At 37.3% G+C, this 27,678-nt stretch overlaps 1 protein-coding gene across 6 annotated transcripts in view; it reads left to right on the top strand.

Moving 5' to 3' along the window:
* PXYLP1 (2-phosphoxylose phosphatase 1) overlaps nt 1-27,678 on the top strand; it is a 54,115-nt gene that overhangs the window by 10,774 nt on the left and 15,663 nt on the right. For 3 of the 6 annotated variants that reach the window (XM_027854707.1, XM_027854710.1, XM_027854711.1), the window contains exon 2: nt 25,348-25,479. In XM_027854707.1, the coding sequence (XP_027710508.1) occupies nt 25,401-25,479 (79 nt within the window). In that variant the 5' untranslated portion in view covers nt 25,348-25,400. Of the gene's footprint in view, nt 1-18,601; nt 18,621-22,243; nt 22,346-25,347; nt 25,480-27,678 lie in introns of those variants that run through there. The other 3 variants (XM_027854706.1, XM_027854708.1, XM_027854709.1) reach the window with 2 other exon arrangements.

The raw sequence follows: 27,678 nt of genomic DNA, 5'->3' as shown, positions 1-27,678 counted from the left end.
TTGACTATAAGTGCTAGGTTGTCCATACCTACCAAATCAATGATTGTAGTCAAGTTGTTATTGAATGTCACCCTACAGGCACGGGGTAGGTGGAAGGCTAATTCAAATGAAAATTTAGAAGTGAAGTTCCATTTTTTGATTTTTGCCCTTTTTAGATAATGCCCTATGCCTCCTTGTCCTTGCCTCTGTTGGGCCTCTTCTCTGTCTTGTTGGTTCCTTTCTACATTGTTGGACCACATGATCAGGGGTGTAACCCTGGAAATACTGGCTATGGGGAGCTTGATGATAATGTATCATGATAGACTGAGGTGTCTAGCCAACCTTTAGATTCATGGGTGTTCGTTCTTCTCTAGAGGGTCAGCTCATTCCAGGGTGTTAGTGTTGGTGTCTGCCACAATCATACCCTGAAGAAAATAGTGTGGATATGTTATTTATATTTTTATTTTTCTCTCTCTGTATGTAAATTGTACTTAAAACATTCATTTTAAAATTTTGAGTTCCAAATTCTCTCCCTCTCTCCCTCAAGCCCCTCCTTCACCCATTGAGAAGACAAGCAGTATGATGCCCATTATACATATGAATTCATGCAAAACATATTAACCATATTGCAAAAAAATTAAGAAAAATAAAGTGGAAAAAAAGCTTTAATCTGTATACAGAGCTTATTAGTTCTTTCTCTGGATGTAGATAGCATTTTTCATCATGAGTCTTTTGGGATTGTCTTGGTTCATTGTATTGATCAGAGTAGCTAAGTCTTTCACAATTGATCATTGTTACAGTGTTTCTGTTACAATGTTCTCCTGGTTCTGCATGCTCACTTTGCATCAATTTATATAAATCTTCCCAGATTTTTCTGAAGCTGTCGCCTTTGTAATTTCTTACAGCATTGTAGTGTTACATCACAAGAATATACCACAACTTGTTTAGCCATTCCCCCAATTGATAAGCTTATGTGGATACATTTTCAGCAGATTCTTTACTCGTGTCTTAAGGACTAGATTTCTGAGTTAGTAACTATGTGGTCAGAGCAGCTGGATGTCACAGTGGATAGACTCATCTTCCTGAGTTCAAATCTGGCCTCAGACACTTACTAGTTGTGTGACCCTGGGCAAGTCACTTACCCTGTTTGCATCAGTTCCTCATCTGTAAAATGAACTGGAGAAGGAAATGGCAAACTACTCCAGTATCTTTGCCAAGAAAGCCCCAAATGGGGTCACAAAGAGTCGGACATGACTGAAAATGACTGAACAACAACAAAGTGTGTGGTCACAGATACATAAATTGTGTTAGAAGAACACACATGGGGCTTGTCCTCATACATTCCCCTGCAACTGAGCGGTATATAAGCAGAGCATAAGACACAAATGGGATGAAAGGTACTTTTGAATCAAAGACTGTCTCAACCATGCATTATCAATGCAGTAGAGATCCTGAATTCTGAATCATAATCATGAAGCTGGTTTTAAAGAACACTGCAACATTCCACGCTCCTTAGAGTCACAGTCATACTCTGTGGGAAAGGATGTATACAGATGACTTCTAAATAGTCTGGTTCATTGCAGTCCCTGCTAGGAAAGAAGCACTGGTATAATTTCTGGTAGTGTGCCCCTGTTCCTCTCCCACCTTCAGGGGGGAAAACAAACTTTCCTTGTGCTAATACTTGTAACGAGTGACAGAAAACAAGGTTTCATTCTTTCGCTGTACTGTTCGGAACCGTGGAATAGGATTATACAATCACAGATTTAGAGCTAGAAGGGGTCCTTTAGAGTTCATCTAGTCTAATCTCATATAATTAAGTGGAAAAGCTTGATTTGAACCTAGGTCCTCTGTTTTCAAATCCAGCACTCATTCAACCATACAATAAGATTGAGCTTATTGCTTTAGGTTAATAGTTAAATCACATTGTTACATTTCTAGTGGCCTGATATAGTCTGATATAGCTGTATCTATAAAATAAGGAGCCATGTCATAATGGGGTTCTACTGTATTTGTCTTTTAGCATTGTTCATTGAACAATGGAATTCATTCATTCATAAAATATGTGTTAAGAGCCTCTTGTGTGCATGATACTCTGCTAGGTGCACAAGGAGGTAGAAAGCTGAGGTAGGATTTGGGCCTAGTCCTCATAGAGTATATAGTCTAGTACTTGGGATAAGATGCAAATATAGATAATTAAAGTGGCACAGTAGAAAGTTCCCTGGATTTGGAGTCAGAAGGCCTGGGTTCAAATCCTGCTTCTGTTAACTACCTATATGATCTTTAGGCAAATTACTTAATGTCTCTAGTTCCTCATCTTTAAAACGAGGTGGTTGGACTGGGTGGCCACTAAAATCCCTTTCAGCTTCAAATCTATGATCCTATTGCTTGAGCACATTAGATTGTTGAAGAAACAAGAAGTAAATGAGCTTTGAGAGTGGGAAGTTGGTTACTTGTGGGAATCTGGGGTGGCTTCTTGGAGGAGGTGACATTTGAGTTGGGCTTTAAAAGCATGGGTAGTAATTAACAGGCAAAGCCAGTGAGGGAGGCCGCTCCTAGCATTAGGAATAATATGAAGAAAAGGACAGGGTCTGCTCCAGGAGCGTATCTTGAGTTTGTAAAGATTGTGCACTGGATAGAGGGAAGGGAAAGGGAAGGGTAGAGTGGAGCCAGATGATGGAAGACTTTGAAGGCCAAGCAAAGAACGTTTGAACTTTACCTGGTGAGCAATAGCAGCTGAAGACTAGATATGCAGGTTGTGAATGGGCTGTTATTTCATTCATATGGAGAGCCCCCAAGAAGGAACTTCTTCTGATAATACAGACTGGTACCTGTTTGTTTGTTTGTTTGTTTTTTTTTTTGAATTTATAGCCTAGGGCAGGGTTTCTTAACCTGGAAATGTATTTATCCATTTATTTATTTATTTTTGGTGGGGCAATGGTGTTAAGTGACTTGCTCAAGGTCACATAGCTAGAAAATGTTAAGTGTCTGAGGCCAGATTTGAATTGAACTCAGGTCCTCCTAACTCCAAGGCCAGAGCTCTATCCACTGTGCCACCTAGGTGCTCCCTTAACCTGGAAATTTAAAAAAAATGGATATCTGTATTTAAATGTAATTGGTTTCCTTTGTAATCTCATGTATTTTATTAATTTTAAAAACATTCTGAAAAGTGGCCTGTAGGCTTCACCCACCAGCCAAAGGGGTCAAAAGACACAAAAAAGGTTAAGAATACCTGGCCTAGAGAATTGTGGGGTGGGGGAAAGGGGAGAATTACATGACTTGTTTAGGGTCACAAAGCTAGTATGTATCAAGGGCAGGAATGAACCCAGGTCTTCTGACTCTGGCATTAGCTCTCATCTGTTGGTCCATGCTGCTAGGTTTATAGATAAAGATTATTTTGGTTTTGCCTCTTATGCAATGCTAGACAATCTCAGTGCCTCAGGCAACTTGGTGAGACTGAGGTACAGACAGATTGCAGATCTATATTAGTGAAGGATCAGGCAGCTAGGATAGAATGCCAGGCCTGAAGTCAGGAAGACTTACCTTTCTGAATTCAAATGTGGTTTCAGACACTAACTGTGTGACCCTGGGTAAGTCACTTACCCTGTTTGCCTCAGTTTCCTCATCTGTAAAATGAGCTGGAGAAGGAAATGGCAAACCATTTCAGTATCTTTGCCAAGAAAACCTCAAATGGGTTCATGAAGAGTTGGATACAACTGAAAAGTAGCTGAACAACAACAAATCAGTAAAGGGAATTTCGACATGGGCAGTTTCTTATACAGATGAAATCAACTTCTGTGCCACAAAAGGGAGGGGCATGTTCTCCTTTCTTCCTCCTTAGAGCTCCAGCATCCCCCAGTGGGGGGGGGGGACTGTAGGAAGGAATAGAGGCAGGGAAACGTGTTGGGGTATTATAGTCATTCTGGCATGTGGTTATCCACTGAATAGAAGGGAGTCGGTCATTAGAAAGGTGGACTCTGAAAGACTTGACAACTAGTGGGACATATGAAAGAAAGGGTGGGGCTGTGTGTGTGTGTGTGTATCTTGGTTATCTTGAGATAAAGCAAAGTTTTTGAATAGGGAGTTGGGGTCCCATCAGCAGAAACACAGAAGAAGGGTCTGTAGATAGCTGGAGCTAAGGTTGAGCTCTGCAGAGGTCATAGAGATTTGGGAATCATCTTTTTAGAGGTAGGTTGTAGTTGAGGCTGTGGGAATCAGCGAGATTGCCAAAGGAGAGAGAAAGAAAAGTTCAAAAAAAGGCACTTAAGGTTCTATGATATTCACATTTTAGTAGTATTCTGCATTGCTTTCAAAGATCATGACAGATTTGCCAGTTGGTCCAATTCAGTGGCCACTTTTTAAAAAAATAAATTTTTTATTAAAATTTTAAGCTTCACCATAGTTACCTTCATTATCCCTTCCAGAGAGCCATCCTATATAACAAATAAAATTTTTAAAGAAAAAAAAGAAAAAAGGGAAAAAATCAGCATAACTAGTGGATACTACAAAAAAGTCTGAAAACATGTACAATGTGCAGTACTTCTGAACCTCCCACCTCTACATAAAGGGTGAGGTAGTAATGGCTTCTCATTTCTTTTGAGCCAGCACTGCTGACTTTTTACGGGTACATTTTATTAAGTGTCAGCAGGAATACTTGTTTTTTTTTTTTGTTTGTTTTTTTGGGGTTAGGCAGTGGGGTTAAGTGACTTGCCCAGGGTCACACAGCTAGTAAGTGTTATGTGTCTGAGGCCAGATTTGAACTCAGGTCATCCTGAATCCAGGGCTGGTGCTCTATTCACTGTGCCACCTAACTGCCCCTAGGAATACTTGTTAGTGAAGACCTTGGCCATCAAGCCTCTTTCAGTCTGTTTTGGAAATGATGACATAAAACACATGACACGTTAAGTTCTGATGTGTGAGATAAATGACATTTAAAATACTATTTAAGAACTTGTATTTGACAAATTGACAAATAAATAGTCTACATGAACAAATTTAACTTAGGCTTGTGGGATGGGAGTAGGACTGGAGAAGGGTGTTGTGGAATTAATGCAGAATTCACACATCTCTATATGTGTCAAGCATTGTAATTTTGATCTTTAGCTCCAGCAAAATATGAAGTATGACTTAGCATAGTAAGTGAGCAAATGCACCTTATGTGGACTAAACAAATAATTCCTCACACAATATGTATTGCTGTTTTTAAGATGTGAGTGCTGTTGTGATTAATAACACATAACTTCATTTAAGTGTTACTGAATTCATAGTAGCTTTTTGTCATCATATATTCCTCAATCAACAGATAGTAATTGTGTAATTGTTGTCGTGTGAAAACCAATACATTTTTTTAAACATCTTAAAGAATGTCCTTGTACTAGGAATGATTATGAGCTACTGGTCTAAACCAGTGGGCCTAAACTTTCTTCATTGCACACCTTTCTTAATAAAAAAGATTTTGAGTGCCTCCCCTCCCAATATGTATATGTATAACTTATTTATAAATTATACATATATGCTACCGTACTAATAATTATGTAGCTTATAAAACTTATACAAAATCAAAATTAAAAAAGGATGAGCTAAAGATGCAATAATATTTGATTCTAGAGTCAATATAGAGCCACTGGAGTTTGTTGAATAGGGGAGTGAACTGGTCAGACTTGTACTCTAGGAAAATCACTGGCACCTGGATGGAAGTTTTGGAGAAAGGAGTTACTTGGGGCAGGGGACCAGTTAGGAGGCTAGTGCAGTAGTCCAGGTGAGATGTGATGAAGTGGTGGCTATGTGAGTAGAGAAGGAGCAGATACAAGAGATATTGTGGAGATAGAAACACCAATATTTGGCAAATGATTAGATATATAGGGTGAGGGAGAGTGAGAAGTTGAGGTAACTGTGAGTGAGAAGATATGAGAAGATGAGATAACTCATTAAAGTTATGAGTCTGGGTGATTGGAAGTGTGGTGGTGCTCTGAATAGAAATAGGGAAATTTAGAAGAAGGGCAGGTTTTGGGGGAATAATAATGTAACAAGATCTGTTATGAATATTGCAACCTATCCATCTCTGCTCATACTGTGAGACTTACTCTACCCACCCAAAATGAAAATGGTAGAGGCAGAGCTCTTACTTACTAGACACTGCCCCAAGCCAGAGCTTGCCTTCTGAGAGGTGCCTGCTATACCTACAAAGTGATCTGAGGGCTATGAGATGGATATGCTGGTGGGAAAATTTTCCAGTGGCATCTCTGGAGCTGGACTGTGGTTACTCAGTGATCAGATTATAACTGCCCTGAGAGCAATTTGCCTTGGCGCAAAAGGGGGGAGGTTGGGAATTTGAACAGTAGAGAGAGTGGGAGAATATTGGGGGACAAGGGTAGGTATGATTGTGTTGGAGATAAATTCTGTAACCTATCTTCCCAACCTCCGAATAGGTGATCATCTACCCTTTGGGGTCAAGCCACACCTTTCCAGGGAGACGCTGGGCCCTACTTTGGAGAGGACTGGTCTAAACAATAGATACTGTGGGGCTTTGAAGTTGAGACAGTGGACCTTAAGCTGGGCCTTGAAAGAAAGGGAGTATTTCAGTAGGCAGAAATAAGGGGGAAAACATTCTAGGTAGATAGAATGTTCTGAGCCAGCAGTGTGGTAGTGGGAATGCACAAAGTTTGGAGGAATGAATAGACCAGTTTTGCTAAGATACAATTTCTTTCTTTCTTTTTCCTTTTTTTTTTTTTTCAAGGCAGTGGGGGTTAAGTGACTTGCCCAGAGTCACACAGCTAGTAAGCATCAAGTGAGCAAGTGTCTGAGGCCACATTTGAACTCAGGTTTTCCTGACTCCAGAGCCGGTGCTCTATCCACTGCGCCACCTAGCTTCCCTAAGATGCAATTTCTTATGCATGGTCAACAAGTGAGAATGAATATTTCATGTTGAATGCATGTAGCAGAGGGCCTCTATATTGAGGAATGGTGAAACATGAAGTTGGAAAAGTTGGTTGGGGTTATAGATAGCTTTGAAGGCTAGTCTGATTTTTCTTATCCTGTAGGAAGTAGAGAACTATTGAATATTTTTGAGCTATTGAAGATTATTAAAGATTGAAGAGCTATTTGAGATTTTAAGTAATCTGATCAAAACAGTGTTTTAGAAGGACCTGGCTATTGAATTAGGGCAGGTAGGTGATCAGTGGATAGAGTACTGAGCCTGGAGTGAGAAAGACTCATCTTTCTGAGTTCAAATCTGGTCTCAGACACTTTCTAGCTATGTGACCCTGGGCAAGTCACTTAACCCCTCATCTATAGTTCCTCATCTGTAAAATGACATGGAGAAGGAAATGGTAAACCACTCCAGTGTCTTTGCCAAGAAAACTCCAAATGGGGTCACGAAGAGTTGGACATGACTGAAAAACAACTGAACGACAATAACAGAAATCACTTGGATGTGCTTCAACATGTTAATTTGTGCTTTGATAGCAAATGCAAAGTGTTGACAGTGATCATCTAAAACCTTCCATATGCTGATATATGTACGTGCTTATGACTCATGATCAGAATAATGTTCAACAATTGTTAGGTTGGTTTGCCAAGTCTGTGTTTTGCTTTAGTTAGTCTTTCTGGCACTGACAGTGTCTTTCTATAGTGTTTTCCTTAGCAGTACCATATTCAGCTTCTCTATTTTCCTTGACTGAATGTTACTGATGACTACCAAGACCTCAGAATAATCAGCCCTTCTAAAAGAATGGCAGTTAGTTGGCAGAAGTCAGTGCTGTTTTCAGAAAGACGTTATTATGAACAGAAATCAAACCAGTTCTGTATGCTTTGATGCTTAACCTTTTAGTAAGTGACAGTAATACATGTTGCTCTGTTTTGTTTCATTGACCACTTTGACATACACCACCTGTGTAGCTTATGCAAATGTGACATTTCAGAAGAAGAAATATAATATCAATCCAGTAGCACTGAGGAGGCAGCATGGTGTATATAGTAGAAAGATCATTGGACTTTGGAAGGGAAGGGGAAGGGAATAAGCATTTATATAGCACCTACTATGTGTCAGGCACTGTGCTAAGTGCTTTATAGATATTCTCATCTGTCCTTCCAACAACCTTGTGAAGTAGGTGCTATTATTTATTATATCCCATTTTGTGGTTGAGGAAACTGAGGCAGACAGGGGTTAAGTGATCTGCCCAGGGTCACACAGCTAGTAAGTATTTTAGGTTGGATTTGAACTCAGGTTTCCTGACTGCAGGCCCAGTGCTCTATCCTCTATGCCGCCCAGTTATCTCTTGTACATTCCATTAACTAATGTAAAAAATTTCTAAAGTCATGGAATTTGTTTCTATAAGCATGATCATTGACATGCCCTACTTTATTGACAGCATACTACTGCATCATTCAGTTATTGAAGAGTGCAACAATGAGTTTTAAAATGGCACAACACAGGTACAGTGATGGCAGCAGTTTGATATAATCCCATAGTACCTTGTGTGTCTCTTATTCTAGATAATTTGACACCAAAAGAACAATCAATGGAATTGATAGTGAATTTTCACCTATGTATATGCATTTGTATATAATAACATAGTTATGTAATACCATTTCAGTGGAAATGCTGATTTTATAGAATGAAAATAATATATTAGCATCATTTCTGTGATGACAAGTGACTGCAAATATATCTCATGTCCAACTGGTTGCTACATCTGTCAAGACCTGCAAGAGGGTCCCATCATTTAAAAAGTTGTTTTAAGAAGCAAGTTTCCATCCTGTGCCAGGAAATTTCTGTTTTAAACATTTTCATCAATTTAATGCTGTCTTATTTCCCTTTCAATTTAAGGCATTTAAAATAATAGATTTTATTTATGTATGCCAGATAATCAACTTTATTAAAAAAAACTTGTTTAAAAAGTACATTCAATGTAATTAAATGACACACACTTTTATATCATTTTTGTTCTGTATTTTAAAAACAGCTTAAGTTGTTTTTGACAGCCTGAAATAGTAAAACTAATTTCAAATGCTTTCATGTAAGGTATTTGAAGAGAGAACTTTGTGAATGGGACAGGCAGGCAATTTGGACTGACATCCTCAAAAGCTAACTGGATGCACCATATACAAGTGAATATTACAGCTTGATGAACCAGTAATTAAAGTCTGTTTACTCTGAAAAAGCAGTCACCTGCCATTATAAGTGGTATGTGTGGTTCAAGTGTGGGCCAGTGTGGTTAAAAGGAGGCCTGGGACCAATTCCTGTCACACTTGAGTGAGCTGTACCACCCATGTTCCTTAGCTGTCATCATCGTAGTTTTCATCTACACTGTTTTGATTCCCATTGATACCATTTGCAGCAATTATTTCTTTGTTGCTAATTAATTAATTCTTGAATGATTTTTGGTTTAAGAATAGTGACAAGTAGATCCTTTGGTAGAATTAAAACTATTGTCAAATGAGAGAATGGATGATAGGATCATCTGGAACTCAGAGATTATCTAGTCCAGGGCTTCTTAATGTGGGAGTCCATGAATGGATTGCACTGGGCAGGGTGAAGGGTATCTGTGAACTTGGATGGGAAAATAATTTCTTCTTTATTTTCACCAACATCTAACTGATATTCAGTATTTCCTTCAATTATGAATTTAAAAATATTCTGAGAGGGAATCTGTAGGTTTCAAAAGACTACCGAAAAGTTCTATGACACAAAAAAGGCCAAGAACTCTTTATTTCATCTAATCCCTGTATTTTGCAGCTCAGGAACAGAGAAGTTAAATGACTTTTAGAAATAACCTTTGCTCCCTTTCCCTCCAACAGAACTCATCCTTATATCTTTGGATTTGGAGTCCCATGCTCTTTCTACGATACCATACTTTACAAAGAAAATAGTTTAATATTTTGGAGATCTAAAAACTTATCCTATAGCCTTCCATAATATAAAATATGAAACTAAGATGTCATTACTCAGAATTTAGTTTGGTTATATTTAGCCAAGCATCTTTGATATTGCAGTTAAACTCTTCATTGAGTTGATTTTAAGAATCAAGAGCACTCTTAAGTATGTATTCATATGTGCACCTTGGTAGAACATGTTCGTAGTCAGTAGACTGAAATATACTGCTGTTACTTGTTACTGCTTAATTATGTGATTACAGCAGCGTTGCTTATTTTACCTGTAATTAAGATTGTATGTGGTCTGATGGACTTGAAAATGCTTGTTCCTTGCACTAGATTGCTATCATAGGGAAATTTTTTTAGGCAGTTTTATGCATTGTAAAGCACTGTAAAATTATAGGATATTTAAAACATAATCGGGAATGAAGTTCAAAAGGATCAGAAGAAAACAAGTCAGACATAATTCTCTTAGAATAGTCAGGAAAGCTAAAGCCTAGTATGGGCTGAGGCTTGTGATAACTGTTAGTGATAATAAAAAGGCATATTTTAGTTAGTTGGAGGCAAGAGAAGGAAAAAGAAAGGGATGGAACTCCTCTTGGGCTGTATAGGACAACCACCAAGAAGATAGAAATACTCAATACCCATTTTACATCTTTCTTCTACCAAGAAGAATAATCCTCAGATTGGTTATTATACAGGAAAAAAGTGGCTCACTGGTTATTTTGGAAGCCCAAATAAGTGAAAAAATACCAGAGAAGCACCTTTCTACTCTTAAATTTGGCAATTAGCTCAGTCAAATGATATCTCTTAAGTTTTGATGAAAATTTATGAATAAGATGACCACAATACTTTAAGTGATCATTAAGAAATGATAAGAGGAAAAAAATTAAGAAAAGATATGTACCATAAAAATGGAGCTATCTAATTTTTTTTTTAAAGGAGGAGAAAATGGATTCTTCAAACTGTAGGCCAGTAAACTTGATATAAATTCTTGGGAAAATACTAGAAGAGATTATTAAAGGTGTGCTTTATGAACACATTGAAAGGTAAATGGTCATCACTGTTAGCCAACTTCATCCTAAAAGCTGATAGTGCTTTAAGGGTTTCAAAGAGATTTGCATATATTATCTAATTTGATCTTCACAACAACTCAGTGAGGTAGATGAATTTATCCATATTTTACAGATCAGAAACTTGAGGTTCAAAGAGATTAAGATTTACCCAGGATCACATAGGTAGCAAGTGTTTGAAATAGAATTTGAACCCAGGTCTTCCTGACTCCAAGTAATGTGCTTGAGGATGGGGCCAGAATATTGAGAGGTTTGAAAGCTTAGAAGAGAAATGTATCTTTTATAGGATAGATATTAGGAAGTCATTGAACACTCTTTAGCAGAAAAGTAATGATGAAAAGTGGTGTTTTAGTAAGAAGTCAGGAGTTAATGTGCAACATGGATTGGAGGTGATTATTACATATAATAGAATTTTTTTTAGTTTGGATTATCTCTATCTATTAGACTTCCCTTTTAATTTGTTTACCTTTGGAGACTATTGAACATAGAAAAAGAAAAGAAAGAAAAGCAAAAAAGCAAAAAAAAAGCATGTATTCTTTTATAACAGTTTACTCACAAGTCTTTAATCTGTCAAACTCTGCTAAATTTAGTTATTTATAGATACTTTAGGACTACATTTAGCAAAATCCTTTCATTTTGTTGCATGTCACTGTGCTGTAATTGCAGAGTATTCTGCCATGCATCAAAATAAAAATCAGCAAATGTTGGTTTGCAGTTTCATTGGAAATGTTAATGAATGCCGTGAATTGGTACAAGCTGTTGGCTGAGGTTTTCAGGAAGCCAGTGGAGTCTGTTGGGGCTTCATTACTCAGAATTGAGGTTGGTTACCACTAGCCCAAACATCTTTGAAGTTGCAGTTAAACACCCTTCATTAAGTTGATCTGAAAAAAGCAAGGGGACTTGTTAAATATGTATTTATATGTCCTCCTTAGTTATAGACTTAAGCTATTATTAAAAATTATAGTAGTGTATTGTAAGGATCAAAAATGTATTTTCATTTAATACTGTCTTTTATTTACCTATAGTGGTTTAAACTGCAAGAGTGAAAGATAAGTGGATACATATTTCTAGCAATTTTCTAAATGCTTGCAGACTTAAATTCACTTTTTTTTTTTTTTGCTTTTTGGTGAGGCAGTTGGGGTTCAGTGAGTTGCCCAGAGTCACACAGCTGGTAAGTGTGAAGTGTCTGAGGCCATATTTGAATTCAGGTCCTCCTAACTCCAAGACTGGAGCTTTATCCACTGCACCACCTAACTACCCCTGAATTCACTTATTTTTGAAAGGGATGTTTTATTGTATTGTCTTGGCCCTTTCTGGGGGTGGATAGTGGAGAACTGTCTTTTGGTGTTGCTAGATAGTTAGACTTTTTGCCCCCTGCCATATACTATTATTGGAGGATTCCAGTAAACTTTCATACCTAGAACTCTGAGAGCTGCTGTCAATTTGATGACAATGCTATGGATGATTCACATTTCTTTTGTACTTTAGGGCTTTCTGCATAATGAACCTGTGATATAGGTTGTGATTTATTTAAACCTTTAAAGGCTAAGATCACGTGTACATATAGTGATATAGAAACAGTGTTATTGGGAACAAAACTGCCTTAGTTAATGTTTCACAGATAGCTGCTAAAACAATGGAAACATTAAAAAAAGGAAACTGATAGCATATTTTAAATCATAGAGCCCTACCTAATAACTCTACCAATCCATATCTGTCTGATTTTCACAAAAAGTGAATAGAAAATTTCAAAAAATATAGAAATGTTGATTTTCAATACATTTTTACCAGATTTTATTAAAAGAATGTGGTAGGATTATAAATGCAATATTGGTTGGACAAGTTAAGTTGTACATGTAAAATTTTAAATAAATCTGGCAGAAATAGTAGTCCTGTTGCAAAGACTAAGGAGGACTAATCACCCTTTGTGCATTTAGAGAGATAACTCATGAAGGCCAGCCATCATGTCAGATATCAATAGCAATTTTATACGAATATTTCTAAAAAGTATTTGGACCCAAATGCCACCTTCCTCACATTTTTATGCAAACTGATACCAAATTATGACATCCATGCTGATACAGGAAATTCATTCCTGGATTTAGTCTCTCCTATTGAAATAGGGTACCATCTGAAACATTGCGACAACGTAGCCCCTGGACTGGATGGCATTAGATACTGGATTTTGAAGAAGATTGATCTAGAGGGGCATATTTTAACAACTTTTTTTTTAACATGTCACATAAATTTAATTATGCCCTGAAGGAGTGGCAGCTGTCTACCACCATTTTAATTCATAAGGAAGGCAATACAAACCTGCCCTCCATATCCCTAGGCAGTGCCTTGGGTAGGATTTATGCCTCTGTCTTGTCAAAAAGACTTCATGATTGGAGTACAGGGAATGTACATATTAGCCAGAAGGGCTTCATGCCTACTGATGACTGCAGTGAACATAATTTCTTGCTGTAGTCAGTCTTGGATGATGCCAGACACAAAAAGAAAATGTGTGGGGTAGCCTGGCTTGATCTGACCAATGCATTTGGCTCAGTGTCATACAGTACAATCTGGCTGGCAGCGAGATAAACTGGTTTGCGTGAAGTGGCTATTAGCATTATACAAAGACTCTATCAGGATAGTAAGACTTCTATCCCTTCTAGGGGTGGCCTTATATCAAGCATTTCTATCCAGGCAGGAGTAAGGCAGAGTTGTCCTCTTAACCCCATAGTTTTTAACCTAACCCTGAAATTAATAATCATGCTCTGAGAAAGACAGGGCTAGTCTTTACATTATATGGCAGGAGAGTTAATGGCTTTGCCTGCACAGATGATTTAGCCATAGTGGTTGACACCCTGGACTCTGTTAGTAAAATGTTGAATAATGTGAGTGAGGTTGCCAGATGGGCAGGATTACATTTTAATGGGGCAAAATGTGCATCCTTATTAATTGATGGTTGAAAAAAATGTACTCCCACCTAATTTCGAATTCAAGATCAGGGGATCTCAGTAATGTCCAAGGAGAATAATTACCTTTACCTTGGAATCCCCGTGGGGTTCTACACTGCAAATTATAAGGATGTGATAATATGACCATAGATTTGGATCTCATATATAGACAGGTTGAAATTGACACCTTGGCAGGAAGTAGATGCAGTTAATACTTTCATTCTGTTCTGTATTTTGTTCCATCATAAGAATGGTGTAATTCCCAAGAGTACTTTCAGTCCCTTGGACAAAACAATTAAAAAAAAGTCAAGAGATGGCTGTACCTCTCCCAAAGAGCCATTATCGCAGTCCTTTATTTCCCCTATAAAATGGGTGAATGGGGGAATGAATCTATTGCCTCTAGTCATAGCAGTAGACATTGGACAGATAGTTTATGGGGTGAGACTACTGGCTTCAGTTGATCTGGGTTGACTTTCTTACCGTTTCCTTAGTGACATGGTGAGGAATAGAATCAAACCTAACACCCTCATCCAGAAGACTTTGCCACCTATCTGAGTGGCTCCCTAGAGAGAGAATTTGCAGTAGAGTGCAGCAGCATCAAACATTTGGTCCTGACTACTGGTAGCCTCCTGGCAATTGTCCACAAAAATTTCATCTGAATGGAGGATAAATAAGTGTCCTGTCCCTATGACTAAATTATAGACCTTTGATTCCAGGAATAGAGAGTTTAAAACAGATGGATGCTTAGACATTTTTATAAGCAACATCTAATTTGCAAACCTAATCAGGCTAAAGTGTGTTCAGTTACCTCTATGACTCTGGCCTCTAGGTTTTTTTATGGGAGAAGGACCTTGTACCTGGCTTGTAGATTGGCATTGTATCCACAAAGCCAAATTAGACTGCTGGGCAGAAGATTTGGCTCTCTCTGGTGATAAGCACTATTGTCTGTGTTAGTGGAGGGGATTAAATGAAACACATCCAACAAACCTCTGCCACTCTGGTCCTCATACCCAAAAGCATGGCTCCATGTTAAATAAAACTAATTAATTACTGGAGAGCTGGAAACCACTGAAGTGTGGATAAATTTGAAGGACTTGGAGAGGCACTACCACTGTCAGTTTCTAGCTCAGGAAGGCTACAGAGTGCATTGCAATACCCTGATAGTTGGCACTTTGGGATCCAGCAGTGACACAGTGTTGTCTAAATTAAAAATCAGCACCATGTATGCAGACTTTATAAGGAAACTGATGGTGTAGGACTCCATTAGATGGAGTAGAGACACATAGAGAGAACACATCACTGGAATGAGACAGTATACAGAATGAATTTTTGAGAATATTTCTTTTTTATCTTAGCAAGGTCAGAAAATGTTCTTTTTAGGATCCAAAGAGAAGCAACTGCATTTTTATTCCACATAGAATATTATTATGGAATATTTCATCTTTTTATATATGTATACATGGTTATTATCTTTATGTAAATTTATGTATACTTTTGTGTACACACATACATATATGTATATATACATGTATTTAAAACTTATGTTTGCATGTTCTACTACTAGGTACTTAGGTGTTAAAAATTCTGAAAAGAATCTTATAACAAAAATCCCTGTAAGTCTGTGCACTTTAAACTTTATTTAAATAAAAGTAAAATATCTGTATTTTACTGAGGAGGGCATTGTGCCTTAGAGAAGTAAAATGACTTGTCCAAAGGCACAGATTGATTAAGTATCAGATTTGTCACTAAAACTGACTGGAGGCATGTTTCATGACACTAGCATTTCTTGTCCTGTTTAGAACTTTAGGCCTTTTAGGTTCTTACACTGTTTAATTTCTGTTGACTGAGCAGTCACCCTTCCCTGCCCACATGCCATACCATCTACTTCCCATTATACTTATTGGAATCTATTTTAATGTGCCTATTTCCTCTTGAAATTTCAGACATATTCAGATCATCTTTAGCTCATAGACTCATTCTATCTTGATTTGTTCTTATCCTGAGTCATTCTACTCTGTCCTTAGATCACCTGTTTTATTATTAGCAAATTTCCCAGTGCCCTTGAACTTTTCTTTTAGTATTCCTTCCACCTTTTTTCTTTAACTAAAATTTGGCTTTAACTTCAGAGTGGCACAGATCTCTCTTCATTAGAAGCTACTTCTATTCTCATCTTTTTACAAAGTCTGGAGGAGTGATATAGTTCTTGTTCCCTATTGCTGTTTGTGAGCTAGATAGTGCAAGGGATAGAGAGCCTGTTCCTGAGTTCAAATGTGGCTTCAGACACTAGCTGTGTCACTTTGGGCAAGTCACTTAACCCTGTTTGCCTCAGTTTCTCATCTGTTAAATGAGCTGGAAAAGGAAATGGCAAATCACTCCAGTATCTTTGCCAAGAAAAATCCCAAATGGGATCATGAAGAGTATTAGACTAAAATAGCAGATGACAACAACAACATTGCTATTTCTAACCCATTCTGTGATGATAATCCCCCAGTAATCAGTTAGTTAATAAGCAGTGGTGCTGGGTATACAAAGACAAAAAGGAAACATTCCATGCTTTCAAGGATCTTGCATTCTTTTGAGAATAACTGCAGTCCTTTGAAGTTGTGGCAATAAAATTATACCTACCCACTTCATTCTTGTTGTGGTCAGGCAACAAGCATTTATTAAGCCCCTACTGTTTGCCAGACATTACAGTGATAAGTGCTTGAGATACAATTACAATAAACAAAACAACCCCTATTCTCAAGGAAGTTACATCTTAACAGGGGCAGGGCACCTCTAGGCCACTCTCCAGATTTCATTAATGTTAGAATCAGGTTCCTGGTTTTCTTCACTCAGTTTCCTGCCATCATCCTCAGAGATTTCAGGATTCCTGTTGATAGCCTTAATAACAATACATTAACCTTAGAATCTCAAAATCACAGAATTTGAGAGTTGGAAGGAACCTCAGCAACCACCTACCCCAACTCCTACATGAAAGGAGTCCTGATTAGAACATATCAGACAAGTAGTCATCCAGCCTCTGCTTGAAGAACTTCAGGGAGATGGAAACCACCATCTCTTGAAGAAAACCATTCCATTTTTAGATAGCTCTAATTATAAGGAAGTTTTTTCTGACACTAACAAGGAAGTGGCTGCAGGCTTGAAACACAGGTGAGGGTGCCGTAAAGCCCATAAAAAGAAATGATTGCGCCACAAAGCAGGACACCCCCCCCCCTTGAGGAAGTAGATTCCAGAAGCAGATAGTTAAACTACCTTGTCTAAATGCCAGCACTGTCCTAGAGCTTGATCTAGCATCTATCCCAGATATTTCTGGATGAATTTTTGGATGAAACATCAAAGAAAGAAGTTAGACAAGAAAGAGGTGACTAGGAAAATTGAAGGTCCATATATATTTGCAGTTAGGACTAGGTTTAACTTAAGATCTTTATATTTTCTTCCCCCTTTTGTTATTTTTAACCATTTTCTTTCTCCTGGTAGTACTTACTTGAACAACTGTTAGAATAGTAAAGTTTCCTTGTCATTTTTAGGCAGCAGAGTAGGAGAGCAAAAAATTTCCGTTTTTCCTTAAAGGCTAGGAGTGAATGATAGTCAATCAGTAAACATGTATTAAGTGCTTACTGTGTGCCAGGCACTGTGAGGAGAAATGAAGGCCATCAGGAGAGTTGATGACAGTAAGAAACCACGAAGTAAGTGAGTAAGCCCTGCCCTGGCAGATAACTATGGTGTCATATGTTCTGAAACCAGAGTCTGTCTAGACGTGTAATTTACAACTTTGAAAAGGTAAATGTGCCAAGGCTTTGGATTTGGAATTGAAAATTAGTTGTAGAGAGTACTTTTAAAAACATTTCTGTATTTTTACTTTTTCTCATTTATTTCATAATAGATTTTTGGTTCCCTGTTAGCTAGGTACTGTCTGAAATGTTTTGTCCTTTAATTGTTGGGTTCATTATTACCATGGCTCTGAAGTTCAGTGCAAATGAGCTGAATTGAAAAAAGCAACACTATCAGGACTTCAGGTTCTTAACTTGTGTGCATTTAAGTGGAACTTTGATTTCACTGGTAAAGGGAACCCAGTTGAGAAGACTCCAGTGCAAATCAACACTTTAGTAGTTTATAGTCTTGGAGAGTTGCTTGGGGCACTGAAAGGTTCAGTGACTTGCCCAGGGTCACACAGCCACTGTGTGTCAGAGGTGGGACTTGAGCATATGTCATTCTGACTAAAGAATAGAAGAGCTTTCTATCCACTATACTTCTTTGCGTTTTTCAAAATAATAAAAATATTCAAAATCATTGACCACATGAATTCAGCTTAAACATGATAGGTGTTTATTATTTTTAAATGCAAATTATATATTAACATATTTTCAAGTATTTTAATCAAATTATATAAAATGGCTTACTAGGAACACCACATTCATTACCAAACTTCTTTTTCACTGTTGAATAAACCTGAGTGGAATATTCTAAAGATCATGATTTCAGTCACCCACATTTACGATCTTAGTGTGATCCTTGACTCCTCACTCTTACCTTATATGACCAGTCAGTTCCCAAATCTTGCCATTTCTACCTTCTCAACATCTCTCTCATGTATCCCCTTCTTTCTTCTCACAGAGCCACCACCCTAGCTTGGGCCCTCATCACCTCTCATCTGGACTCCTACAATGGCCACCTAATTTGTCTCCCTGCTTCAAGTCTCTGCACTTCAATCCATCTTCCACACATCTGCCAAAATGATTTTCCTAGAGTTCAGGTCTGTCACTCTCCTAATAAATAAACTCCAGTGGCTCTCAGTCACTTTTAGGGTCAAATATAAACTCTTCTGTTTAGTATTTAAAGCTCTTTACAACCTAGTCCCACCTGACTTTTCCTGATTTATTTCACATTACTTCCTTTCAGACATGATAGTTTAGCCATACTGTTCTTACTGTCCCTCATATGAGGTACTCCATCTCTTGTCTTCATGCCTGTGCATTGACTATCCCCATGCTTGGAAGATAACTCTCTCCTTGCTTTCTCATTTTAGAATCCCTAATTTCCTTCAAGGCTCAGCTTGAGAGCTTCTTCAAGAGGCCTTTTCATGTTTCCCTCCTCCTCAAATTATCTTGTATCTATATTGGATGCACATGTTTGTGTCCTTGATAGAATGTAAACTCCTTGAGGGCAGGGACTATTTCAGTTTTGTCTTTATATTTCCATTGCATGACGTATTGCCTGGTTCATAGTAGATTTGTAACAAGTACTTTTTTGATTGATTGATATCTGGGGATTCTTAGTGACTTACCTTGAAGATAAATGAATAAATGCATGTTCTTGTTCCAAAACCAGTAATGGTTAGATCACTAATAAAGAATTTTGATTTCTTTTTTTAAAAAAGTTTGTGTATTATGGGTATTTGTGTGTTTATTTTAATGAGGGGCTAGAAAATTTGTTCACAGATCATAGGGCATACTTTGGGTTTGACTTGCTTTTTGGAAGGAGCAGCTGACTCTGGGGACATGAAACTAGAGACTTCTTTTGAGGGAATAATGACAAAAATGGAAACACAAGAACTGATTTATAGAGGTAGTTCTTATGCATTGTAAAACAATGTTTTACTCCACCTGGAGTGCTGAGATTCCAAATTATTTACAGCTGATCAGTAGAACTGGTTGTACTGTTAAATTCCAAAGAAAGCTTGAATAATTGACACAGAATCCAGCAATTTAAGTATGCTGAGAGACTGGTGATAATTGTTTCCTTATGGTAGAGGGAGGGAGAACATTCCAGGACAAAAACTGTGGAAAGAAATAGTGAAAGAAGAGGCTGAGTCAGCCCCCTGCATTGCTGCTGCAGAGGAAACTAGTAATTGTAGTGCTAGTTTAATATACTGAAGTGACTCAGGTATGCTGTCACAACCTGAAAGGCAGCCAGAGGAATGAAGGGGAACACCAGCTATTCAGGATGTGGAAATGGAGCAACTCATTTAGTTGCAGCAACTTGGATAGAATTTAGAGAAAGTCTGTCTAGGCCCTCCTGACATTCCTTATAGCAAAATGGGAATAGCACATGTCTCTTAGAGTATTTTTTTAAAGATAATAATACAAATTTGAGAAATTATAAACCAAAATTCATCTTTACCCAGCCACTTCTTCCCCTTTTCTAGTTCAGTTAATTGGACTAGTCACAAAACTTTGCAATCACCTTTGACTCTCCCTCCCACTAAATACAATAATTTGTTTTGCACTATAGATTCTACAATACTAATAATCTATATTTATACAGCAAGATAAAGTATTTTCCTTACGACCCATTGAGATAGGTTGATTCAGAGTAGGTAAGTGAATTGTCCAGGGCCATATGTACAGTATCTGTTTGTTTAGTTTTTAGGCAATTGGGGTTAAGTGACTTGCCCAGGGTCACACAGCTAGTAAGTGTCAAGTGCTTGACCTGAGGCCGGATTTGAACTCAGGTCCTCCTGACTTCAGGATCGGTGTATCCACTGTGCCACCTAACTGCCTCTCCATATGTACGGTGTCGTAGAGGGTAGTTGAATCCAGATCTTTTGATTCTAAAAGCAGTACTCTTTCATCTGTGCCACCCTGCCTGCAATGTGTCTGACATGCTTTTTTTTTTTGGTGAGGCATTTGGGGTTAAGTGACTTGCCTAGGGTCACACAGCTAGTAAGTGTTATGTGTCTAAGGTCGGATTTGAACTCAGGTCCTCCTGACTCCAAGGCTGGTGCTCTATCCACTGAGCCACCTAGCTGCCCCTCTTACATCCTTTTTACTGTTCCCACAACCACCACCCTAATTCAGATCAACACCTTTCTTCTGTATTGTTGTAATAGCCACCTCTTTATCAATCTGGCCTAGATTAGTCTACTGCCAGATTAATTTCCCTAAACCATAACATCAATTATGATATTTCTCGATTCGAATTAGTGGTTCTTCGTTGTCCAGATTGGATTGTCTACCACAAAAAAACCATATTATCTGCTTGACATTCTTTGATTTTCCCCAGATATCATGGTAGTAACCATTTCTTAAACTCTTACAATATATAACATATAGTAATATATGTAGTAATAGGTGTTTTATATATATATATGACTATGTGTGACAAACACACACAGAAATAAAAACTTGAATACCTGATATTATTTTTTTCAATTCAACTTTACTAAGCTATTACTATGGCATTGTGCTAACAAAGAAAGGTAAAAATGATCACTGTCTTCAAGGAACTCACATTCTAATTAGGGAGACAACTTGCAAACAATTATGTACACATAAGATGTTTAGATGGTAAATTATAAACAATCTTAGAGGGAAAGCATTAGTAGTGGAGTTTAGTGGATCCAGGAAAAGACTGTTGTAGAAGGTGGGATTTGAGCCAAGTCTCAAAGAAAGCTAAAGCAGCAGGGTAAAGATGAGAAAGGAGAACATTTTGGTTTACTGCCAGTGAAGAGGTATAGCATAGGGAGATAGAACCACCTGTGTGAGGAGTAGTAAGAAGACCAGCATCTGGATTGGAGAGTAAATGGAGGGGAGTAAAATGTAAGAAGCTAGCTGGCTTACTGGATAGAGTGTTGGGCTTGGAGTCTGGAAGACCTGAGCCCAAATCTGGCCTCAGACATTTACTAGCTGTGTGACTTTGGGTAAGTTACTTAACTCTGTTTGCCTCAGTTTCCTCATCTGTAAAATGAGTTGGAAAAGGAAATGACAAACTGCTGTAGTACCTATGCCAGGAAAACCCTGAATGGGGTCATGAAGAGTTGGACACAACTGAACATATCATTTACTGTTTTTTTTTCCTTTACTGTAGTTATTTAGCATCTTGTATTGCAGTTCCCATAATAAATACCTGTGCTCTCTCTTGGACTTTAAAAAGATGGACTAGCATAAAGCAGAATGGACGTGACTCTAAGGAGGGCCCACACACAGTTTCCTTTATTTTTTATTTTGGTCATGGTGATGTAACTATAAAATGAGACCAACTTTCTTATGTGGGTCTGGAAAATGGCCTGTGAAGGTAATTTCAAAATAGAAATTCCAAAAATGTTTTGAAAATGGCAGCATCGTTGGAATAAGTTTTTAGTCTTGTAAGGTAAGTTTTTAAAGGAGGAAACATATGGCCGTGTAAGTTCTGGAATATTTGTTTAAAAGAGCAATCTCATTCCTTTATAACCACGTCCCGTTCAGGATCACTTTTAAGGTAGAGGTAATGACATGGCTCATCTGGTTCATTTCTTTAAGAAAATGATAAATTAAGGTTGAGGTTCTGAATATTCTAGTTCAACTTGGGACCTAGAACTTCAGTGCTGGGTTTACATGGACTGTTTTCAATCTTGGTATCTCACATAGATTGCTTTCTTTAATTTACATCCCCATCCAGGTTTTCCCTGAGAACATCAGAATTTGGTCCATTTTGTCTTTATCTGTCAACTTGCCTGGGAACATTAGAGTATATGGCTTGTGTCTAAATCTCTAAGAAAAGGTAAAAAGGCCCTCAGCTCTCATGTAAGTCCTTAGACTAAAATAGAGAATACAGGAGAGGCTTTACTTTTATCTGACAGAAAGCTCAAAGCACAAGGGACTTGTACCCAAGGTTGTAAGCATCAAGACAGCTCTCTGTCACTCTTTAGTGAAGCCCCCTCTCTCCCTTCCTCCCAGAAATATAGTTATCCAGACTTAAAATAGTTTTTTAAGATCGAAGCTGCCTCCAAAGGGGAAAGAACTGGGGTCCATAAAGAATCAAATACCTTCTCACTGTATACCAGTACAGGTCCAGCCAGCCATACTCCTTCGCATTATGACTGTTTTTCATGATGCTTCTGACTCCTTTTTGGTTCTTTGTAGGACTTCTTTTATCTCCTGAAGCCTTGGTCCAAGAACTTGTCTCTTGGGTAGTTCTGCCTCCAGGGAATCTGTTTGTAGTCCTTCTGTTCTCTCCATTTATTCTCCTTTTAAGCCCAAATCCAAGGGCATAGCACAGCTTTACACAACTCTTGATTTTAGTCATCCATTCTCCTACCAGCAAATCACCTAGCATTCAAGGCAAGGATTCATGTTCCATCTAGTTACCAAATGTGGTGTCAGTGAGACATTTATATCCTATATAGTCAGAGGACATCAGACACTTTCAACCTTGTCTTAGTCACACCTAAACACTAGGGAAGTAGCTTTGTAGTTAACTTGGATAATTATAAACAGAGGTGGGATTAGTTTTCTGTAATTGCTGCTTTACTAGTTTTCTGTAATGCTTAACCCTATTTGACTCATAAAAACAATCCCTAAGAAATAAAATGAGTTGAAATCACTTTTAATTAGTGTATTGCCCAGTTTTGTATAGAAGTAAAATAAAAAGGGATAAATAAGAATAAACTAAAGGGACTTAAGGTATACCAGACTCAGTTTTACATTTTGTTCAACTTTAAATCAATTTTATGTGCTTATTAAATTTACATAAAACTAAGAGGAATTATTGAGCTGTTGGATGACAACTGAAACCAAGAAGATAAAATCACATAGGGTGGAAATGTAAAATCTATTGTTTAGATTAAAAAATCAACTGTATGGGTATGAATTGGCATAGTTCAATAGTTCATGTAAAAAAGATGCAGATTTTTATTTGACTTAAAAGTTAATATGTATCAGAATGCACAAAGAAGTGACAAAAGTCTTCAGTGAAAAAGAAGTATACTCTACAGTGCTGGACAAACTACATCTGAACTATTCTATTAAGTTCTGAGTGCTACAGAAAAAGATGACCTGTGGTTTAAAAGAAAGAATACCGGAGGCAAAGGACCCAGGTTTCAGTCCCAGCTCTGCCACTTACTGTCTGTAGGAGCTTGAATAAATCACTTAACCTCTTTAGGCATCTTGTTTCTCCTTTGTCAGAGGAACTAGCCCTAAATTCCCTTCCAGCTCTAAATTTATGATCCTATTACCCTAATTTTGATCATTTGTAAAATAGGTTTTTGCACACTAAATTGTAAAGTAACACCTCATAGGTCCTACCTTCTACCATCCAGAATGTGGCTCCTAGGAAGTGCCCCCCCCCAAAAGACCCCTTGTTAGTAAAGATAGATGTTAGAGAATTCATTCTCGAAAGATCTTGCACTTTACTCAGAGGAGGATCCCTCATGACCTCATTTGTTTTTACTGTTCATACAGAGTTATAACTAACTAGCTTAGCTATCAAATTTTTCAAAGCTTATAAAGCAGAAATAGTGAGTTGAAGAGAGGAGAGCTCACTGCCAACAAGTAAGAATAAGCTCTTCTGGGGAGGGGCTGTTTTCTTTGTCTTTATGCCCTCCAGCATCTGGCACAGTACTTTTCACTGCAGGTACTTAATAAATATTTGTTAAATTGAATTGAATTGAACAAGTAGAGGTGATCCCTGAGAGACTTAGTAATGAGGGATGATACAGAAACATTTTAAAAAGCAGACAAATGAACTGGAAAAGAAGCCCCCTTCAACATCTCATTTCCCATCTAAATGCTCTCATTTTGGACTTCTGGCTGCCCTAATTTTGGTTTTCTTTGATTCCTCCACCACAGCCATGATCTGGGGACTTTTCCTCACCTGTCCCCTCCCCTACCCCTCTTCCCCATTTTGATTTCTTGGGTGTGTTGTCTTCTCCCATTAGATTATAAACTCCGTCAGGCCCAGGACTATCTTTTTCTGAATTTTTATCCTGAGTACATAGCACATTGCTTGGCATATAGTGTTTAATAAATATTTATTGACTGACACACTGGCTGACTTTCTGTGGGTGTTTAATGTAGAACAGACAGCCATATACACTTAAGGTACCCCTTGATGACTTCACTGTATAACATCAGTATAGATGGAGCCATAGAATCTTGGAAGGGACCTTAAAAATATTAAGTTCATTCTCCTTATATTATGGATGAAGAAGAGGAAACTGAGGCTAAGTGAGATTAAGTGATTTAATAAATCACACAGCTGGCTAGAAGCAGAATACTTCATCATAATAAGCCTATTTCATCAAAGAGGTTAAATTGTGCTAATTCAGGATTTATTAGGTATTTGCTGCTGGTAGTCTCTGGGGACACAAAATGTGAAAAACAACATACTCTTTGCCCTTTAAGGAGCTTATAGGAGTTTAGGATTTATTAGTATGTTTATGGAGGCAAGAAAATGTAGGTAAGTTAAGATTTCTATAAGAGGAGTTAAAGATTAAAAAAAAAGTTGAAGGCTAAAAAAGAAAAGTTTCATTATCTGGAAAAAAATTGCTTGTGTAGAGTGCTTTATTCCCCTGTGATACCAGATAAATGTAGGATTACTGCATTATTATTTATTTTCAAAGATTTTTCTGAACGGAGTAAATAAAAACAATAATAGATTTTTTTTGTGGTCAGGGATTAGCTCGTCTGCCAGGGCAAAGAGTAATTGAATTTTCTTCAGTCCAACAGTTGACATACTTAGTTTTCCAATCTTTCAACATATGTTTATTGCCTTTTTTATTACAGGGCATAATTCCAGTTTGAGGTGAAACCATGAAGAGAAAGTAAAACAAATAATAATGCTTTTCCGAAATCGTTTTTTGTTGCTGCTGGTCTTGGCTGCTTTACTAGCCTTTTTGAGCATCAGTCTACAATTCTGTAAGTATGTCATTCTGCTCCCCACCCCCACCCCCATTTTATTTTGCCTCTTTATTGCAGAGTATCCCAGTATAGAGGAAATGATTAAGGTATTCATTGTTTATTCCTTTAGTGAATAATGAGGTGTGGGAAATCTGAGCTCTTTGTTGTGTTTTTAATGTAACAATGGAAAGTGAGTGAATGTGTATTTTTTAGTTTGTTTCATTTGCATTTGTATATTGTTCATCCTCCCCTGCTCCCTCCTCATTCTTTTGGCAAATTGTGACTTCTTTACTCTTCTTTCACTGGCCTGTTAGGAATTCTCTCTGATTGACCGTCATCCCTTTTCCATTTCATTTGTTTCTGGATCTGTGACTCCCTTTTGATTGCTGATGAAACATTCTAGACTCAGTCATAAATCTTACTGTTATTTGTCCCTCAATAATTCAGACTTGGAATTCTACACATAAATGAGGAACTTGAAATGGACATCAGTCTAGAAAAGGATTCTTTGGAGTGAAACTTCTGCAGCATTATGGGAAAGAGCACAGTGGGATTGTGAAGGGTGGGGCATAGTCTGGGAATACAGTGTAGTTTGGGAGAAGTCAGAGTTTAGAATGAAATGACTAGGTGAGCAAGTTTTTAGCAAGTTTCTTAGTTTAACCTCCAGGCTTATAATAGATGCTTAAGAAATGTTATTGTCGATAATAAAATTATTGAAAATATTATTTTATCTTTTATTTATTTATTTTTGGTTAGGCAATGGGGTTAAGTGACTTGCCCAGGGTCACGCAGCTAGTAAGTGTTATGTGTCTGAGGCTGGATTTGAACTCAGGTCCTCCTGAATCCAGGGCCGGTGCTCTATCCACTGTGCCACCTAGCTGCCCCCTATTTTATCTTTTAAAAAAAGAAAAAGTAACGAATCTATAGTTGGTTAATGAATTTAAAAGTGTAATCCTTTAAAATGTTTGGGATGACTCAGTAGTTTGTTTATAACTTTTCATTCAGAAATTTTCCAGTCTTTGCTTGGAGAAGTGGACTCTTGTTTTTATTTTGAAAAGTTGACAGGTACTAAAGGGTAGAAGTTAGAATAAGGGTTCATTCTATCTGCTTCATTTCTGTTTCATGAGTTGGTTTCCACGTCATTGAATTGGCTTGCTTGGTTTGCTTATATAACGCCACTGAAAGTACCTTCTGTTTTAGGACAGTCAATTTTAAGGCATACTTTTATAGGCACATTTTGCAGGGTGAATTATCCTGTGTACAAGGACTTTTTTTCTTGGATATACTGGTGATACAGAAGCATCAGAAATTAAGACATGGATATTTTTACTTCATTTCTGCTCTTAGGTAAACTTTTATGGAGACTATTGTTGTTGCATTTCTTCCATTATGTTGTAAATTAGGTTTATCTATTTAGGTAATATTGAGGGTTATGGTATAAGAAACTAGATGGTGAAAGTTCAACTAAGTATGTTCTCTGTGTGACCTAAATTCTTTAGGCTTGCTACTTCTTAAATTAAATGAATTTCACATCACTACGTTCTTTGACTAATTTGTACATAGTGAATTAACAACATAAATATTTTTAAGTTGTATAATCAAATATAACGTCATAGGATAATGTCTTATGAAATACTGTGTTACAATGTTATATTTGTTTTTGTTTTGAAATGATGTTCTTTGCTATGTTAATGGTTTTCTTTTTCTGATATTTTAAACAGAAGTAAGTCATGATGCTGTTTAAAATAAAAAAAGTTTTCTTTTCAATAGTATTTTTCTTTTAATAAAGACATTGTTGAAATCCATTAGTGAACAAATATTTTAATCATCTATAATATATTTGGTGTGTAGAGATACAAAGAGTTATAAGATATACTCCATTTTTTGCAAGGTAAACTTTAAAAACTTCCTGTATTACTGATACTTTGGAAATTAGACTTATTTACATACAAACTACTGAGTATTATGGTGTAAGAAAGTAAATGTTGAAAGCTTAATTAAGTAGGTTTTCTGTACGAACTGGTTTTTAAGTGTGTTATTTAAAATTAAGGGATTTTGCCCCATTTTTGGACTAATTTTTTGAATATGGAAGTAACAAATAGAAATATTTTTATAGCTTTAAATGATTTTATAAATTTTAATGTTTTAAATTATGAAATTGCTGGTATTTCTGCTTTCATTTTTCATTATTTAATACCACCTAAAATCTGAAGTCTT

Source organism: Vombatus ursinus, unplaced genomic scaffold, assembly GCF_900497805.2.
Source record: "Vombatus ursinus unplaced genomic scaffold, bare-nosed wombat genome assembly UNPS02010548.1, whole genome shotgun sequence".
NCBI lineage: Eukaryota > Metazoa > Chordata > Mammalia > Diprotodontia > Vombatidae > Vombatus > Vombatus ursinus.
The sequence above is the reverse complement of the archived record's forward strand: the minus strand, read 5'-3'. Positions and strand labels throughout refer to the sequence as shown.